The 18230-nt window shown below is 37.8% G+C and overlaps 1 protein-coding gene across 1 annotated transcript in view; it reads right to left on the bottom strand.

The window, feature by feature from the left end:
- The window catches only part of igsf9bb (immunoglobulin superfamily, member 9Bb), a 110505-nt gene extending 103597 nt beyond the window's left edge, over positions 1–6908 (bottom strand). Inside the window, exon 1 of the mRNA XM_053477828.1 lies at positions 6653–6908. Coding sequence (XP_053333803.1) covers positions 6653–6716 — 64 coding nt within the window. The 5' untranslated portion in view covers positions 6717–6908. The remainder of the gene's footprint in view (positions 1–6652) is intronic.
- Positions 6909–18230: the final 11322 nt, after the last annotated feature.

Here is an 18230-nt window from a genome sequence, read left to right as displayed (position 1 = left end):
TCCTCCGTCGCTCCAGCCGGGCAGGTTGACCTCTTCCTCTGTGAGTCATACTGACCTCCTTCACACACACACACACACACACACATACATACATACATACATACACACACGCTTACACACTCAGACAGCCCACTCCAGCATGTGCAACACCTTCACACTTCTCTATTACTCATGTCTACCATCACAGCTCTCGCACCTGACAAGCCCATCCAGCCCTCAAACCCACAAACATGATGATTTACTTTCTATTTAAACACAAAGTCTATACACTGCAGCAATTATGTGAAATTACTGTATGCTGACAGACCCAATATGTTATATAACACCATACATACTGTACATACATACATACCTATGGAAGAACTCTTTCTTTGACTTATTCATTTGAAATATATCAGACGTCTCTGCCAAGGTCCACATGGTGTATCAATCAAACCTAGTGTCTTTAAGCAGGCAAATTAGATAAATTTACAGAAGCATTTGCAGTCCATGTCCACATTACTATGTCCATAATAATCTGTCTACAATGTAGTCAAAGATATTTATCATTGTCTGCAGACCTAAGTGTAGATATATGCAGATGCAAGCTTCGGTACAGGAAAAAAATAGACTTTTACTTTTACTATTGACAAGTTAAAAAAAAAAAAAAAAGTATAAATAAATAAAACGACTTCACAAATTGGAATGCAAAGCATTTCATAGTCTGTATTTCTTGGCATACAGTTCAAAATTCTCCACGTACATCCAGACAGAAGCTCTTGTGGGTGTGATTTGTTTGTGTATTTTTCAAAAAGACTTGTTTTTTTTCCTCCCAAGATGTGAGCCAAGCAACTGTAAAAATAGCCAAGTCTAATGTGACCGAGAGTTAATATTCAGCACTTCCTGCACTTTTCATACTCAACCGGGAAACTTTGGGCCAGCCTTTTAGTTTTCTATTTGTTCACTAATTCACCTGTCAAAGGTTGAAAGTAATCTCTCACATGATATTACCTTTCCCCTTTGATCAACTTTTTATTTATATGAATAAAAAGTATATGAATTTTTTAAATCACATTTGCATTTGGTCTTTTTTTTATAACTAAGAACAGAGAATACCATAGTGCTCTGGTGTCTCCTGTATCGCCAATGTTATGCGTCAAAAATATGAATTTCCACTCTCGAATGCTTGAGTATGATTTAGCAGCAGTTAGATTAATTAATCACTGTGCTCTGCAATTTAATTCGTATAATCCGACTAAAAAAAAAAAGGTATAGTTAAATATAAGCTGCATTTGTCGGTTTGGACCAATAATGAAACTAAAGAGTCCTGTGTGACAATTCTTTGAAAAGATTAAAGAAACCTTATTACTAGTCAGACAAAGAACCAAATACTGTACTTAAATATTGCCTTTCAATTTTGAACAGTAGTTCTGCCTGAGATCCCTAGAATCCAGGAATCCTGATAATGACCTAATTTCTATTAGTATATACGTTGAGAAACCTATCAAGGACAAATTTAGACAGGTAAATGCTTTATATTGCACAAGTATCATCATGTGGACTTTCTGTGCTCTTACCATGCCAACAATGTCACAGACCACCATGTGCATTGGCACACCGGTTTAATGACCTCATACTCTGGCGGAGTCACGGATCTCTATGATCATGCACACTGACCAGCAACTGTCCTCATATATCCATTCATAAACCAAAAAAGAGAAGCTTTAGCTATAAAACTGCCCAAAGAAACTATTACCAATAATACCATTAGTATGGCTATAACTGGAATACGACAAGGGCAAAAATGTCCATTCCTGGCTAATCAGGAATCTGAGCAAAATTCATTATTTCGATCTGTGCTGCTCTTTTTTTTGGTTTAAAGATGGTCTGTTGGCTGAGATAATATGGACTGAAATCCAAAAAAATTGTATGTGGATCTTGAGATTTAATGAAACCTAGCCAATCCAGTACCTGCTATGCAGATACATAGTTTAAGCCACACTGGAGGCTGAAGGTGGGGGGAGGGGGTCCTTATCTGGGAGGAACAGTTCTTCATGAACCTATGCATGGGTGGCAAGGCACCAATTTCACACATCGTCAAACAAAACACAAAAACAAATGGGAATTTTTTTTTTTTTTTTTTAAATCGACAGCTGATATAGCAGTGCATTTCTATGAGGTTGTCCTGTAAATATAACATGCTAGTCCAGTTGTTATATAAGCACAACCTCAATTCACAGATAAGTCATACAGTAAATAATACAGATATACTGTACAGCTTGTTCTTGCATATGACAGGAGAGCTTTAACATGCTGAAGAGACAAATATAGCAGCCCACTGACCTTAACTACTACAACAGCGCAAGTCATGAATAATTAACCGAGTCCCATGGTGTGCTCTGAAATGGGTCTATACTCAGAACAACATCTAGTGGTGTTTAAGCATACGGGTTCCTCCTGCCGCTACCAGTCAGAAGGAGAAAGCTGCGATTACAGAGAAGCTGCAGAAAGTGGGAGGAGATCCTGAGTCAGCGCTGTACCACATACCAGTTGGCTGACATGTCGGTTGATGGTTTTTATAGAAGTGGATTTATACTTGAGCCAAAAAGAGACTTACTGAAAACATCAGTATCAGTCAAGCGTGTAGCTTCCAGAGCACAGCATGGTTTCTATGATGCATGGACTGGTACCGAAATGTGAGTGCTGCGAGTAGACCAAGTCATACTCACGTTCCTAAAAGAAGCCTTCAATTTATTATTATCCCAATGATCCCGGATTGACTTGAACCATGCATACACATATGAGAGGCGTTTAAGTCAAACCAGGACTAAGTGTTTCTTTAGTGTTTGTTTTTTTGAGCAGTATATATATGTGGGTCCATGTCTGAATGGTGTGCTTATAACTTTAAGGGTTAGGGTTTGAAAATGGTATCACTTACTATGACTAATAGAGACAACAGCATGCTGTAAAATAGACTGAATCACATATCTCTATTGATTTTTTTTTTTTGTATGTGTCATTTTTATATTGATGTCATATTTGTGTCCCTGACACTAAGAAAGAAGCTGTGAAATATCCATTTTGATTTTGCCTTAACTTACCCTAGAAAACAGACCCAACTACATCCCTCCAAAACTACTTGAGACACCTTTTAAGTAATTTTAGAAACACTGGAACACATCCAAGCAAAGACAGAACAGATGCTCTTCTAACAGCATGCAAGATTCCAACATTGCCTAATGTACGGAACTAGCGCCTAAGCCCTGACCTGCACCTTTACACACTTTCAAAGCCTTGAGGGAAAAAAAGTCATAACTTTAAAAGAAATTGAGAAGTCAGGAGTACAAATGAAAGAGTTTAGATGTCCGTATGTGAAATTAATCAAAGCTTCACACGGTCCCTGTGGGAGGCTTTGCTGGAACACATGCTTCTCTCTCGGGCTGTGGCAGCAGACAAGATACAGACGGCTCAGGAGAAAGTGTATCAGAGACAGGAAACGGCCTTTGAAGTGCTGAGAGTGAGGAAATGGAATCCAGGCATAGCTCACAGACTGCTAGGGTACTCAGTCGACACAGGAAAACAGGAAAGCGAAAGGCCATATAAAAGGTACTCTGTGCCATGGGATCTTAAGTACTGGGAACTTACTGTCCTGCATATTTCAATGCATAAGGAACTGGCTGACAAGCTAATCAACTAGCTGATCAGTTGGATTAGGTGTGCAGGGCACTGGGTCTCCTTGACTAGACATAGGGATTGAAAGCACCTGCTAAAAAAAGGATTTGCCATAAAAATAAAAATAAAATCACATGGCACTCATAAAATCAGGTCATATATTAGAAAAAACAAGGTTCTTTAACCCCTGTCCTTCAGTCAGCAGTAATTTACAAAATGTAGTATTTTACGCCATGTGAACTTGACATCCAGAAAACATTGGAGAAAAAAAACTGAAATTGTCCACAGGTCCACAGCCTGATCACTGTCAGGTCACAGCTAGGTCAGTGTTGGGTTCTGGTCAATATTAGTAAATGACTCTGCTATTGGTATATTAAACATAGAAAGTGGGATGATTTGTTTAATTAATTAATCAGTTTATGGCTCCGCCAACACACATCCTTGTGCGACAGGTGGAACTGGTCAAGCTGGTGACCAACAGTTAGTGAACAACAGTGCAATTAACAGAGGCAAAGGTGAAGAAAATAAACCAAACAGGAAGTTCATAAAGGTTTCTTTTTATCTTATCTTATATACCACTTTATCCTGTATTTAGGGTCACGGGGACCTGGAGCCTACCCCAGGAGACCTAGGGCGCAAGGCGGGGTACACCCTGGACAGGGTGCCAATCCATCGCAGGGCACACACACACACACACACTACAGGCAATTTGGGAACACCAATTAGCCCAACCTGCATATCTTTGGATTGTGGAAGGAAACCTACCAAGCACAGGGAAAACTGGCAAACTCCATGCACACAGAGGTGGGAATCGAGCCTGGCTGGGAATCGAACCCGGACCATGGAGGTGCAAGGCGACAGTGCTTACCACTACACCACTGTGCCGTCCAGTTTTGTGTCCAGTCATGTCTTCATTATTCCTCTTTGGAATAGCCTAAGCTAACTAACTGTTCCAGGGTTAAATGCCAAACCCCTTGGTCCACACACCAAGAAGTGCCCTTGTTCAGGGGTTAATGATTATTAGAACACCTATGGAGCAGAGTGATGCATATAGTTACACATCCCAGTGGTGTTATACGGTACTCTTAATTCATCACTCATGGAATGCCTCTTGTCTGATCAAATTACTTGGTCAGAAATAAGTGTTGTGTCATAAAGCACAAAACGTAGACCTTAGCAATGACATACTGTATCCCTGAGAGTTCTACATTCGAGAACTCTAGGTGAGACAGGGATTAATATATCCTAATTAAATGACTAAATTCAGATGTATTCCATATGGTTTCTCCACCGACCATCACTGGATCCAACATGGTTTGGATATTGGCTGCCTAAGCATTTTTCTCTTCGGTTAGTATTCAGCAGCTTTTAAACGCAATTAGTAAGTCAGCCACGTTCCACTGTTTGCTTGGTACACTCGCTGTAAGTGATTTGGCTGGAGTTGAGCTAACATTATAAATCATAATTACAAGACATTAAAAGCCAAAGGAGATGCATGACTTTGGAGATTGATCCATACACAAGGGAAGAAATTAATTTGGACAAAATCAGCTGCAGTGTGCAACATCAGTATAATCAAAACTGCTCCAAATACAGCTTGCCACTAAAAATGTGCTTGTCTCTTAGAGCATCATGTCTGGATCCCGGGTATTATAGCATCACCAGAGAGGCATTCACTCGGGCATACAGATTAGTCATAATCAGTTTAAAAGAAGCAGACGTTAGTGGGCATATGTTCCTATAATGGTTAAAGATTCTCTGTTCCCTCAGGGAAGCCGTGAGATGCTTCAACAAGTACAGAGCAGTCTGCTATCTTTCAGCCTCCGGGCCCCAGTTAGCAGACCTCATCCCGACCAACTCATCAGCTCTATGAGAAAGAGAAGGCTGCTCTGCTGCTTTTGTGTCGACTGAGCAAAAAAAGAAAAAGCAGCAAAGCAAAACTGAGACCCAAGCTCTGGCATATGCCCAGGTCTATAGCCGGCGAGCTGTGTTTGCCAGAAGACAGCTTGAGGCAACGGTATAAGAGCAGAAGGTGGCAGTTTCATCTGGTCACACAGGAGGGGAATGTGAAGCATATGCAACACCGTGCGTGGCCGGCACAGCACAGCACTGCACAGCGAGAGACTTCCCTTAGTTGGAGATGAAGTGACACGTCAGGTCAGCTGAGGCAATAAAACTTCATTATTTCTTTATTCATGGTAGCAAATGCATAATAAACAAGTTGAACTAGATGTCCCTTCCAACGTGTTTAATGTTTAATGTAAGAACAGATTAATTTGAGCCTTTCAGACCTAGTCATCATCTGCAATAGTTTAGCCACCTGGTGGACAAATTTGTAACAGCAGGGCTATATGAGTCCACTGGTACATCACGATAAAACCCACTGCATCACTTCTGGTTCTGAAATACCACCTAGAAAACAGCATGCACTTAGACAGAAACACTTAAAATGCTTAAATTTAAATTGATAATCTCTATCAACTATATTTAAATGTAGTGATCAAGAAAATGACAGAACAATCAAAACGGGCTTAATTATATTAATACCAAGCACTAGAAATATAATCAGGATGATATTTTACAGAATTACCCTAGCTGATGTGTGCTTTTTATCATTCTTGATATCATGCATGATCGAACACATCTTACAACTGAATGACATCATGGTGTTAGAACAGGTGCATGCTGCACAGGTGCAGGAACAGTTGAACTACATGCCAAAGGCTGTCACATGTTCTTAGCAGTTTTTACTCAAACGCTTCTCTAATATTCAATCAGATATGACCTGATTTCATGTCCATTTGTATGACTCAGAAACTTCAGAATGAGACTCATGCGGGCTGTTTAGGAATACCTACAAGAAGAATTAGAACTTGAACAAATCAAAACAAAGAAGCAAGCAAAGAAAGAAACAAACAAGACGAGATCAAAGTCAAAGGGTTACAGCAGTTACATTGTAACTTGGACGTGGAAGGGCATCAAACGTTGCACTTCAACTCACCTTGAGCGGCCGTTCCTCGGGCGCTGAACACACTTGCTATCAAAGTGGCCACATACCAAATCATAGTACTATTGCCAGCCAGTCGGAGAGCTCGTCATATCTCAGAGTGCCCCCTTTTCTATAAATCATTCACAGACGAGCTCCCCGGGATGCTTGACGCACTGGCAGCTGCTGAAATCCTTTCACTCATGCCCTGCACCCTTTCCTCCGGCGCTTCCCTTCATTCTCGCCCTTCTTCTTCCCCTTCTCTCCTTTTCGCATCCTTATCTCTCGCGCTCTCTCTTCTCTCTCTCTCTCTCACGCGCTCTCTCTCTCTCTCTCGCACTCTCTCTCTCGCGCGCTCTCTGCACCTGCACCAGCGCGACGCGGCCCGACGCGCCTTTAGATAGCGACGCCGGCGTAAAACCAAACCCCAGAATTTAGCTCGTTGACACCGCCCCCGCTCGAATGTCATTGGTGGACGTGGGAGGGCCGAGGGGCGTGGATTGGCTACCGCTGCGTCGCTCCTGCGCTAAAAACGCGCTCAGCCTCCGCTTCAAGGTGAGTTGCGGCGCGGAACGGCGCGGCGCCGCAGTATCATGCGCAGCCGTGGAGACGCGCGGCTCACAGGTCCGAGCAGTCCCCTTCTCCTTCTTCCTGTTGGACAACTCTGAGTGAAAGTTCAACGAGAACTGTTAAAGGAGTACTCGAAGGTCTCCGCTCGAACGTGTGCGCATCAGCACTTTACGCACAGCTACGCTTTTATGTTGAATTTGCCCATATTCTACACACGTGATGCACATGTGATCGCACATGATGTCCTATGTCAGTCACTCTGTTCATATGGACAGTTTTGGGGCAACCTGTTTTCCCACATGGGAGCCCAGATTACTCATGCAATCAATCACACGTGAGCAGCATCTCATCAAATGTGTGTGAGAAGTACCACTGCGTGTACTGTGTGTTTGCTGGATCATTTTTTTTTTCATACAGATTTATTTAAAGGAACTGTAGCCTGAGGTACTGTATGAGAGTTGTCTTGGAATAATATAAGCAAATGATCTCTGCTTGTAGGGTTCAAACACTGAACTTGAATTATTGCTCATTTTTTATAATTTTTTTAAATAATGATGTGTGATTTTAAAAGCAAAAAAAAAATGTTTTTGATTTCCCTCTTAACACAAATCTCCCTAATAAACTGAGACATCTTTATTATTCCAAGGTGTACGTATTCAATTTTGCACTAAAGCTAAAACTCAAGACTAATGGGGCTAAAGTAATGAGAAACAGCGAGATATCTCACTTACAAGAATATCCATAAATATTTGGATCTTACCGTGTTGTAAAGAGGTTCAACACCTTTCCAAAACATCCCTACAATTAAAGATACCTCAGCAATATTGTAAGGGCACATTTGGAACTGAAAAAAATTCGGACACACCTTCAAATTAAATGTCCTTTATTATTATTATTTTTATTCTGAAGCCGTCCAAAATATGAAAAAAAAAAGTCACATGTGAAAGCTCTATAAGCTCTGTAAAGCATCCATGTAAATGTAATTTCTGACCCTGGTACAGTAAGTGAAGTGATCCTCTGCAGCAGAAATTTGTCTCGGGCTTCCATTCCTGGGACGATCCTAACGAGAGACAGTTTCATTATAGCGTTTGATGGGTTTCGTGACTGCGCTTGAAGATAAACTACATTCATCTTTCTTGCAATTTGCCAGATGGACTGACTTTCAAGCCTTAAAGCATTGACGGGCTGTTGTTTTTCCTTACTTAATTACATACTTCCATATGTGTTTTTTTTTTTCATTCTTGATATACTCAGTATTGTTCTACATTGTAGAAAATGAGAAAAAAAAGAAAAACATATAATGAAAAAAGTAAAATGCTATATTTGATCAATTGCAAAAAAATTTTTTTTAATTGTAAACCTGAAATAACCACATGCCATGAGAAGGAACATATCCTTTATATTCATTTTATAACATAGAATCAGCAATGCAATCCATTTGTAGCAATGTTTTTAATGGAGATCCTGATCTCCTGCCAGTGCTTACTTACGCTAAACATGGCATCCTTTTAGGAGTTTATTGCAACAGGATTCAACATTTATCTTCAATGCTCCGTAGTTTGTTGCTCACCATTCACACATTTCTCTGACTTTTTCATCAAATGTCTACCATTTAATATTATCTGAACATTTTATATAAAAATTTTGTAAATATAGTATTTCTTTAATAACAATTTTGAAAGAGCTAATGCATTAAAATGTGATTATTCATTTTGGATTTTGTTTAGTATATAAGTAGAGTTATATGTTTTTCTAACAATGAGTAGCGTTAACAAAAGTGCATGTTAGTGATTTTACGCTACTTTATATCAATATGTTTATTAGGCTTTTTAGCATATTTTAAAGCCAAAAATAAAGAAAGAAGATGATGAGGAAGAAGAAAGAAATGCAAAAGAAATGAGGTTTGGTAAATGCATGAAGCACCAGGTTCAATTAAAGTAATTAACTTATTTAGAATTTAAAAAATGCCCTGGATAGTATGTATGTAAGAATCCTTCAGTAGAATTTGGTTTCTGTTGGATTAAAAAGTATTTTCACATGAGCATAGGATAAAGTACTTAAAGGGATAGTTGGGGTTTTGTCAAATCTGTCTTAAATCAAAATAGAGGTGTGTACAGTATAAGTTCACTACAGTAGGTCTTGGTCATTATAAATTCGGTTGGTCAGTTCTAGGCTGAGCAATGTTAAAAATTCAGGGTAAAATTCAACTCTCTTCTTTCCCCGGAACTACAGTAGACTGGCAAGGAAGACTGTTTAGCTTTGATTACAGTGTATAGTGTGATGGCAAATTCATGTGTGAAGGTGATTCCTTATGCTCCCAGAATCACTCTTGTACAGTTTCAGATGTGGAATATGTGTGTTCCCCTAGAGAAGAGAAAAAGGCCATGGATATGATAACCTGGTCATTGAGTATACATTCTGGTCATTATTTGACTTTATTCTATTGCCACATTATTTTGCTGAGCCTAGACCTGAGCAACTGAAGCAACCTTAGATCATGACACTGCCCCCAGTGGCTTGTACACTCCCCACTATGTATGACCTCCCTGGGGTACAGTATGTCAATTTGAACTCATCAGACCACATAACCTTCATTCATCTTTATGCTTCCTAGCAAATTTTAGTTTTTTTCTAATGAAGTTGAAGTAAAATATTAGCTCACACTGGAGACTCCTTCCATACATAAAAAAAGACCATACCAAACCTAATCTTTTATTTGTTAAATAACAATGTTTCTTTGCCTTAGAATAGGGAGGGTGACTTCCATACAAATAGTTAGTTAATGTGAGCTCAGGATACAGTACATGTTGTATGTTATAGCAGGTGAACATCAGTTCTAATCCATGTATCAGCACAATTTATAATCACTGTGGGAAGATTGGTTTCCCACAATATACTCAAATAGTCATAGTCATGCTATAAAAAAATGTTCTTGTTGAAGAATGCTGTCTTTAGCAACCCACTCTCAGTGACACACACTTTGTTCAGACGCCTTGGAATAAATAAGTAAATAAATTAATTAAATAAATAACCCACCTCCATCAAATGCGCTCAGTTAAATCATATTTAGATTTAAGATTCATTCACTCCATTATTTGGGTTGTACCGTAGTTACTGTACCTACACATGTACAACATTAGCAACATGTTCTTACATATTTAACGCCTTCCTTTTAAACAAGCCTACATATTAACTGAGTAATAACAAATAATGACTCATAGGGACTTTGCAGTAAGGTATGCAATGTTTCATAAACTTTTCTCTGCATCCACCTCCATCACAGAGGAGAATTGTATTCTGTTGAGCCCAAATAAATCAGATTATCAGCTACTTGAAACAATAAGCTTTGCAATGGGCTCTGGATTTATAATGGAGCTATGAATTCTAATGATCTTCTGGTTATGAGGGGGGGAAAATATTTTTCTGCAGGGAATGTGGTAGCTTTGTGATTGTTCTACTTTGCATACACTGTCCGTCACTCCTGGGTTCCATGCTTGGTGTATGCATTGTCAGAAATTTCTAAAAACTCCTGGAAACTAATTTATTTAAGGCTTCATTCTTCAACGTCATTAGACCAGTACAAGACTATTAACTGGTCATGAAACAAACAAGATAAGGGCATTAACAGGTAGTGATAGGTACAGTCATAGCAAAAGATGGGAGATTGGTTAAACTGTTTAAATAAAATAACAGCTCTTTGAGATGAGATTGTCAACATTTTTAAGTGAATATTACATAAAACTGTACCACCTAGTGGAAAATGTTTCTTTGACCTACAGTACATGACATTAATTACAGACTTAATTATGACTTATAATATAATAAATCATAATTCATACTGTAACTTGGCTTTGTCATCAGGGACAATCTCATTATTATCTAAACACATTTTTTTTATTACTTATACACACTTCCATACATTTTCTTTTAACTTTGTTAGGCTGCTTTGAGACAATGACCATTGTTAAAAGCGCTACAGTATATAAATACAGTAAAATTGAATTGAATTTAAAAAACTGCTCAGTTAATCAATCAGACACAATAATTATTTACATTTAATAAAATGATGTAGATTAAAATAAAAAAAAACATAAATTTTTTTTTACTAAGACAGACTGCCAAGTAAATAAGTAGAAAAATTAGAAATATGGTTGTTTATGTAACAACCTCAGCAGCGACCTCATTTCCCTCTCATCTGTTCCAACCACTCAGCATTCAGCATCACTAGTAAACTAATCACCGGCCTAAACATCTGTCAACATCTGCACCTGTTTCTCACTGGCTCAGGCCTCAAGTTAGATGTTTTTTTTTTATTTTTTATGCTGGAATGATTCATAGGTCACTGTGTGGCGTAACAAACAAAAAAACATTCTGGACTAAAAATGAGAGCCAAAAACTTCAGGAAGCCTGGAGAACTATTCCTCAAGACTACAGTAAAAAGAAAGTCTGTCTCTTTGGAAGGAAAATACGAAGAAATGACCATTGGTTGGAGAAGGATTGCTGATGATTTAAGTAGAATTGCTATTTGCCTTATAAACAGCAATAGTTATTTGAACTAAACCTGAACCTGTCTGCTACAGAAAATGCATTGGTTCGTGTTAAATGACTGTGGTCCATTTCCTGTTCAATAGCTCAGTTCAGTCTACTAAAATACATTGCAGGTCCATCAGTTTACAACACTAACACCTATCACAGTCTCAGCATGTTGGGAACAATCAATATTTTCATGGTCTCATTAATGCTTGTTTTGTGTAGCGTCAAATATTACTTGAACAAAATGAAAAAAAAAATGCTCAAGGATCTCTTTTTGTCTTGCGGCATGATAGTGCATATACAGTAGATGACTTTTATTAAAATATATAGCTCGTGTGGTTTGTTCTACTCTGAGTTTTTAATTTAGTTTTAGGTTCTATGTGGCCAAAAGGCCATGTGAAATGAATTTTAATTCATGAGTTTTGGCAGTAAAGGAAAGATTCAGCATTAGCCATGGACTGCTAAAGAAGACCTCCAAAAGACAATAAATACGACTGCTGTTTTTCTACTTGGCATCCAATTTGCATATATCAAAAGGGCTGTGAATGGCTCAGGAGGCTGTTGGTCACTTTTTTCCTGGCCTAAGTTCCAACGTAGACCATCTGTGTTCCATAAAATGATAAATAATGTTGACAAATGAAAGAATGCCAAGCAAACCCATTTAGAAGAAACACAGCTTCATGGATAATTACAGTACATAGTAAAGCTCAGTTTTATCATTTCATCATCTTTACATTGTAAACCTATAGATTCTTACAGGTAATATTGACTTTTGGGTTTTTAATTATTTTTGGAGCCTAGCAATATTCAGTCAGATAAATTCTGATTGATGACCTTTGCATATTTAGTCAACGGTATCGATTCTTTAATCAGAAAGACAAATGGAGTTTCTTCTGCATGCCCTGATTGCAGATGTGGTTAAGACTGTACAGTTTAATCTATTCAATGAAAACCAGAAACCAGATATATAAACATATTTATTTAGTTAGTTTAGTATTCTTTTTATACATACATTGCCTAATCACAAAGATTTAGACAAACTATTATAGTGTGTTCATGCGTGGTTGGGCAATGCCTGGGAGAAAACAATTCACAGTAGAAACCTTCTGCCATCCCTTAAAATGTCATCAAGTCATTTATAAAGCATTACTATTCTATATTGTTTAAGAAATTATAAAAGAAAAATCTAATTTAGCTCCAGGTGTCAACTCCTGAACAGAATGAAATACAAGTTTCAGTAAGAAAAGGAAGGTGCTATTGTATATGCATAGGGCAATTCCACTTGTGACTTGGACATACTGGGTAAAAGTTTTGAGCCACAATTAATTTCTTTATATTTTGCTTCCAAAAAGCCAGACTTTCTTGAAGAATAGTTCTCCAGGCATTCTCAATGGCTTTTGGCTTAAATTTTTTTAGCGATGACACATGATCTGGCCAGTGATTTGTATATTAGCAATGCTGAGTGCTGAATGTTTGGGACAGACAAGAGGGGAAATGAGGTTGCTGCTGATGTCGTTAGATAAACAACTAATCTTTAGGCACTTCATAGCCTTTTGCAGTGAATCAATTATTTCATTAAATTCAATTTCATTTTATATGAAAAAAATTAGCGGTGGCTGAAGACCTTTACCCAGTACAGTACCTGTGGGTAAGGTCTGAGCTATTGGTTAGAACAACACTTCTGTTGCAGGTAACATTTTGCCAAGTTTGGTTGCCATTATTTCATCAGTGGTAAGGACCATGGTTGACAATAAGGCCCATGGAAATAGTGAAGGCTGATAGCCAAGGAAATCTTTCTGACTCATGAAAGGTAGCACCTCCAGTCTCGCTGGTTGAACTGTCTTCTGGTATGGTATTATTCATTTACAGGTAAAATTCTAAGACCAGAAAATATTTGCATGGATTCCATGGCCGCAATAACCCAAAATTAGCAAGTTTTTTTTTTTTTTTTTGTCTATTACAAAAATAGTATTGGGTGTTGGCCATTTTCCTACAGATACAATATTTCATTACAACATATACATGCTATGTGGCGCAATTGCAACAGAAACCTACTTGTCTTGATTTTACTGACTTGCGAAGGACAGGTGGCACAGTGGTGCGAGGGATAGCGATGATACCTGACAGTGCCAAAGTCTGTGGTTTGTTGCTGATCTCAGGTCACTGTCCACACTGTCCAAAAACATGCATGTGGACATTCTGACTATGCCAATGTGCCCCCGCGTATGAAGGTGTGTGCGGATGAAGCTGTGCTGTAAACCGTTGTCCCAAACAGGGTGAAGACGTTCCAAAATTCTAATATCACAGTGCTGCCTTTCCATTTGTTAACTTCATATAGCATAACATGAAACAGCAGGGATAGAATAAATTCAACACTAGCCTTTTGGACAACCAAGAATAAAGGCTGCAACCAAAAAGGTTCATTTGACAACAAAGCCTATTAGATTTTACACCCTCTTATTTACACATTGAAGCATTTCCGTAGGTTATGCAAACCTGAACCACAGCTATGTATGACAAACAACACTATTAAACTGCATTATGCTGCAAGATTAACCTAAAGCAAATCATTATGTTTCATTTTATTTTTTATTACTGGTAAGAGATTCACAAGGCAGTAATGAACTATCAGACTTTTGAATGTGCCATAACTAGCTATAGTAATGATAGCATGATTGCTCATTATTTACCACATGCTATATTCAGCTGCAAAGGAAGAAGATCCTAATCCTTTTTGGAATGCAATAGACATAGATGCAAATGTGCTTCCAGCAATAGAATTTAGGATTTTTTAGGAGAGCTCTTCAGTCATCATGCCATTTTGTGTAAGCCGTTCTACAGCTTGCAGTTCATTATTTAAAGCTTTTATTTTATACACTCATGCCCACTTCAAGATCTCCAATCTACATTTTATCATGTGTACATTCACTGGGTTACATCTCAATGGTTGAATAAGCTGTTCACTTTTTTACCGGTTTATGATGATAACTAATGCTATAAATAGACTTCTGTTGCTGTTGAAGGTATAATATAATCCAGTGAAAAACTGAAAGAGAGAGAGAGAAAGAGAGAGAGAGAGAGAGAGAGAGAGAGAGAGAGAGAGCGATCAAGGAGGTTAAGTGGCACTGATGTTTTCAATGTCATGCTCAGTACAATACAGGCCATCCTAAAATAAAACCTTTTCAAATAAGTCAACCAAGCCAGAGTAATCTCTCTATATTCTGACTGGGGCAGGGCAAATAATTGCATTGCTAGTGGCCTGCAAAGCTTCATCCGGTTACCCAAGGAGCTTGGCATCAAATTCGGCTGTGGAATTTAGGATTTGAGGAGGTGGAGGGGTGAAACTAGGTCAAGTAAAGACTGGGTCCTGACAAATCTTGCTTACTGGCTGCCGTATAAGGAGTGTCACCACTACCACTAAAATGCTGGGGCTCAGGAACAGCGACATTCCTTATAGAAACACAATTTAGAAATTACATATCAAATATGCACATTTCCTTTACAAAGACAAGCTTGGATTGATTTGGACATGCAACCAGCAGTTTAATCACTAACCCCATGCCTAAATGTAACCCCACCTTTATTAGTTAACCACTCGCCATAATGTTTAAAATCTTGTACCTTTCAAACATTGCAAAAGCTTCAGAATCTTGTAGATCACAATCTGATGAATTTTCTACACTTGCATATTTATGTCTTAAATGAGGCAGATGCAAATGCACTTTTTAAAAATTATTTTTGGACCTTCACCACCAGGTATGACATTATTCCCAGGCAAGATATAGGGGATGGGAACAATTTGCATTGGACTTAACATTTTCAGTTAAGTCCAATTTCCTCCTTTCCAGTTGGCTAAAATTCAACCCACTTTTTATGATATGCTACCTATAATCATTTGCATATAATCGTGACCACACACATCAATTCAGGTATGTCAGGTATGGTTGGATTTAATCAGATTCCTTGTTCAATAAGCTCTATTTTGAAGTTCATTTATAAAGCGTAAATTTTACGGTAAAATAAGGCAGCTGTGTTTGCTAGTTTACCGTAAAAAATATGTTAGAAATGTTTTTGGTTGTACGGGATTGCACTCATTATACTGTATATTTTACAGATTTTAATTGGTTATTTTACGGTTTATAACTGTCTAATCAACATGTTTATGTTGTTATGAAAACAGTTTATTCCTTCAAATTTCAGGGTTAAATAACCATGTTTTTTTACAGCTTAGAACTGTCTAATTTAAAGATTTATGTTGTAATAATAATGGTTTATTTCCATCTTTTTTACAGCTCAGTACTCACTCACTCATCGTCTATACAGCTTTATCCTGTATATGAGTGGGTGGGGGGGGGGGGGGGGGGTTACCTGGAGGAAACCCACCTAGCACGGGGAGAACATACAAACAGAGACGGAAATCAAGTCTGGCCGGGAATCAAACCCGGACCCTGGAGGTGGAAGGTGACAGTGCTAACCACTACACTACCATGTTTGCTACACAAATTATACTGTAAATAACCACAATTAAATCATTCCGCAATTCTGTGAAAGCATCATTTTATCACACTAGCTGGGAGCTAAAAGAGATAGAAGTTACATTGCAAAAACAATATTAAAATTTTCAATATCAAATATACAAGTGTCAGGGTGGACATTTTTAAGCGTTTTGGGCAGACAATCTAAGCATATCATTTTATAGAAAGGCTTTTTTTACAACTTTACACAAAAAATTATTTTATCACACACATGTTAAAATTGTTTATGTCCTCTGTCCTGCACCGTGGTTTTTAAGTGTACACTGAACTGGGGTGTTAAATATGTTTATGTATTTTGTAATAGGTTTGGCACAAGGGGGACAACAACAAACACTGACGAGGTCTTACGGAAAAGGGGTAATTTTACTTAGGGGAGGAAAGGGTTAAAGGAGGGAGGAAGGGAAAAAGGGAAGGAAAGGTGTGCACGTGCAGATCTGGTGTGCAGTGCCCTGCTGGCATGCAACACAGGCTGGTGAGCGGTGGCGGCGGGCAAAGTGGTGCATTAAATAATTTTTCCCATAAAATTTACGGTTATTTTTTATAAAGCGGATATTTTTCAGATTTTTTAACTCTTTCAACAAAGGTTTAGTAAAATATAAACTGATGCTTTATAATATTAGTAACAAATACCTTTTCTGAGAGTTTCCTTTTTATAAATACAATATATCATAAATTTTACTGCAATAAACCATATTTTCATATGTTTTTAACTGTTAAATTTAAGGTCTTACTCTGTAAAACTAATTACAGTTTTTCACTGTAAATCCTACGGTTATTCCAAGTTTTGTGAAATACTGTTTTATTCTGTAGCATTTATACAATATTTTACTGTTAAAATTACAAACATTTTTTTACAGTGTATTATTTTTATATTAAAATGAGCCTTCTGTGATGTATGCCATATCGAGAAAAAAAATTGGCAGCAACGCAGTTTATAGGGGAAAAATGCATGTTTTTATGTCATAACTGGAGTAACCAGCTTGGTTAGCATTCCATTGGAGAGTCCTTTTAAATAAATACATTTTTGCTGAAATTAAAGATTTGGATACATTTTACCTTTTGCACACTACTTGATATAATAGGTCACATTTAAAGACACAGCAACATTTTTTGGATTTGCTTTACCCGAGTGGTAGAGATACCACAGTCATGTTAAAGTTTTCAAGATATAGTGACTGAAAACATGCTCTACCAAACAGCTGAGCAGAATGTTAAAGAAGTGAGTAACAATTTTATTTGTAAAGCTCATTTTACAACAACATCTATTTACCTAAATGCTGTGCACCCTACATGTAAGTGCACAAAACTATTCCTCACATATTACTGCTATCAACTGCAATGTACAGTGTATATATACTGTACATAAACACAAAAATAATACACATATGCAGTATATTATGCATTATCAAAACCTGGGGGATAAAAGTATGTTTTAAGCTTTGATTTCTACTGGATTGTATTGGAAGCTCTTTTTAATTCAGCTGTAGATGTGTGATTGGCCTAAAAGGTCTTGAAGCAGGATACAGTATATACAAAACATATATTCCATGTAAGACGGAGACAGCCTATTTAAGACTTCATTAACAAGCAATACAACTTTCCACTGAATCCTAAAACAAGCTTGAAGCCAAAAAGGGAAACTAAAACTGGGGTGGCACGTCCCCTCTTCTTTGTACCTGAAAGTAGCCGAGCTTCAGCATTTTGTTGTGTCATTAAAATGTCAGTGCAGCCAGTGGCAATAATTCATCCGAAATATTCTCCAAACAAACGCTAGTTTAAAAATACTGCTGAATAACATTGTGTTTTTTATCAGTCGGAAAATTTTCCTACAACAAGCAATTTTAAAAGGCCACCGCCAACGTAAAATTATGAGAGCCACCATTATTTATCAAATTTCCAGACAATCACAGCCAACAAAGCCAGACAGAATTTAATCTCGTGCCCCATTGAGAAAC

Source organism: Clarias gariepinus, chromosome 19, assembly GCF_024256425.1.
Source record: "Clarias gariepinus isolate MV-2021 ecotype Netherlands chromosome 19, CGAR_prim_01v2, whole genome shotgun sequence".
NCBI lineage: Eukaryota > Metazoa > Chordata > Actinopteri > Siluriformes > Clariidae > Clarias > Clarias gariepinus.
The sequence above is the reverse complement of the archived record's forward strand: the minus strand, read 5'-3'. Positions and strand labels throughout refer to the sequence as shown.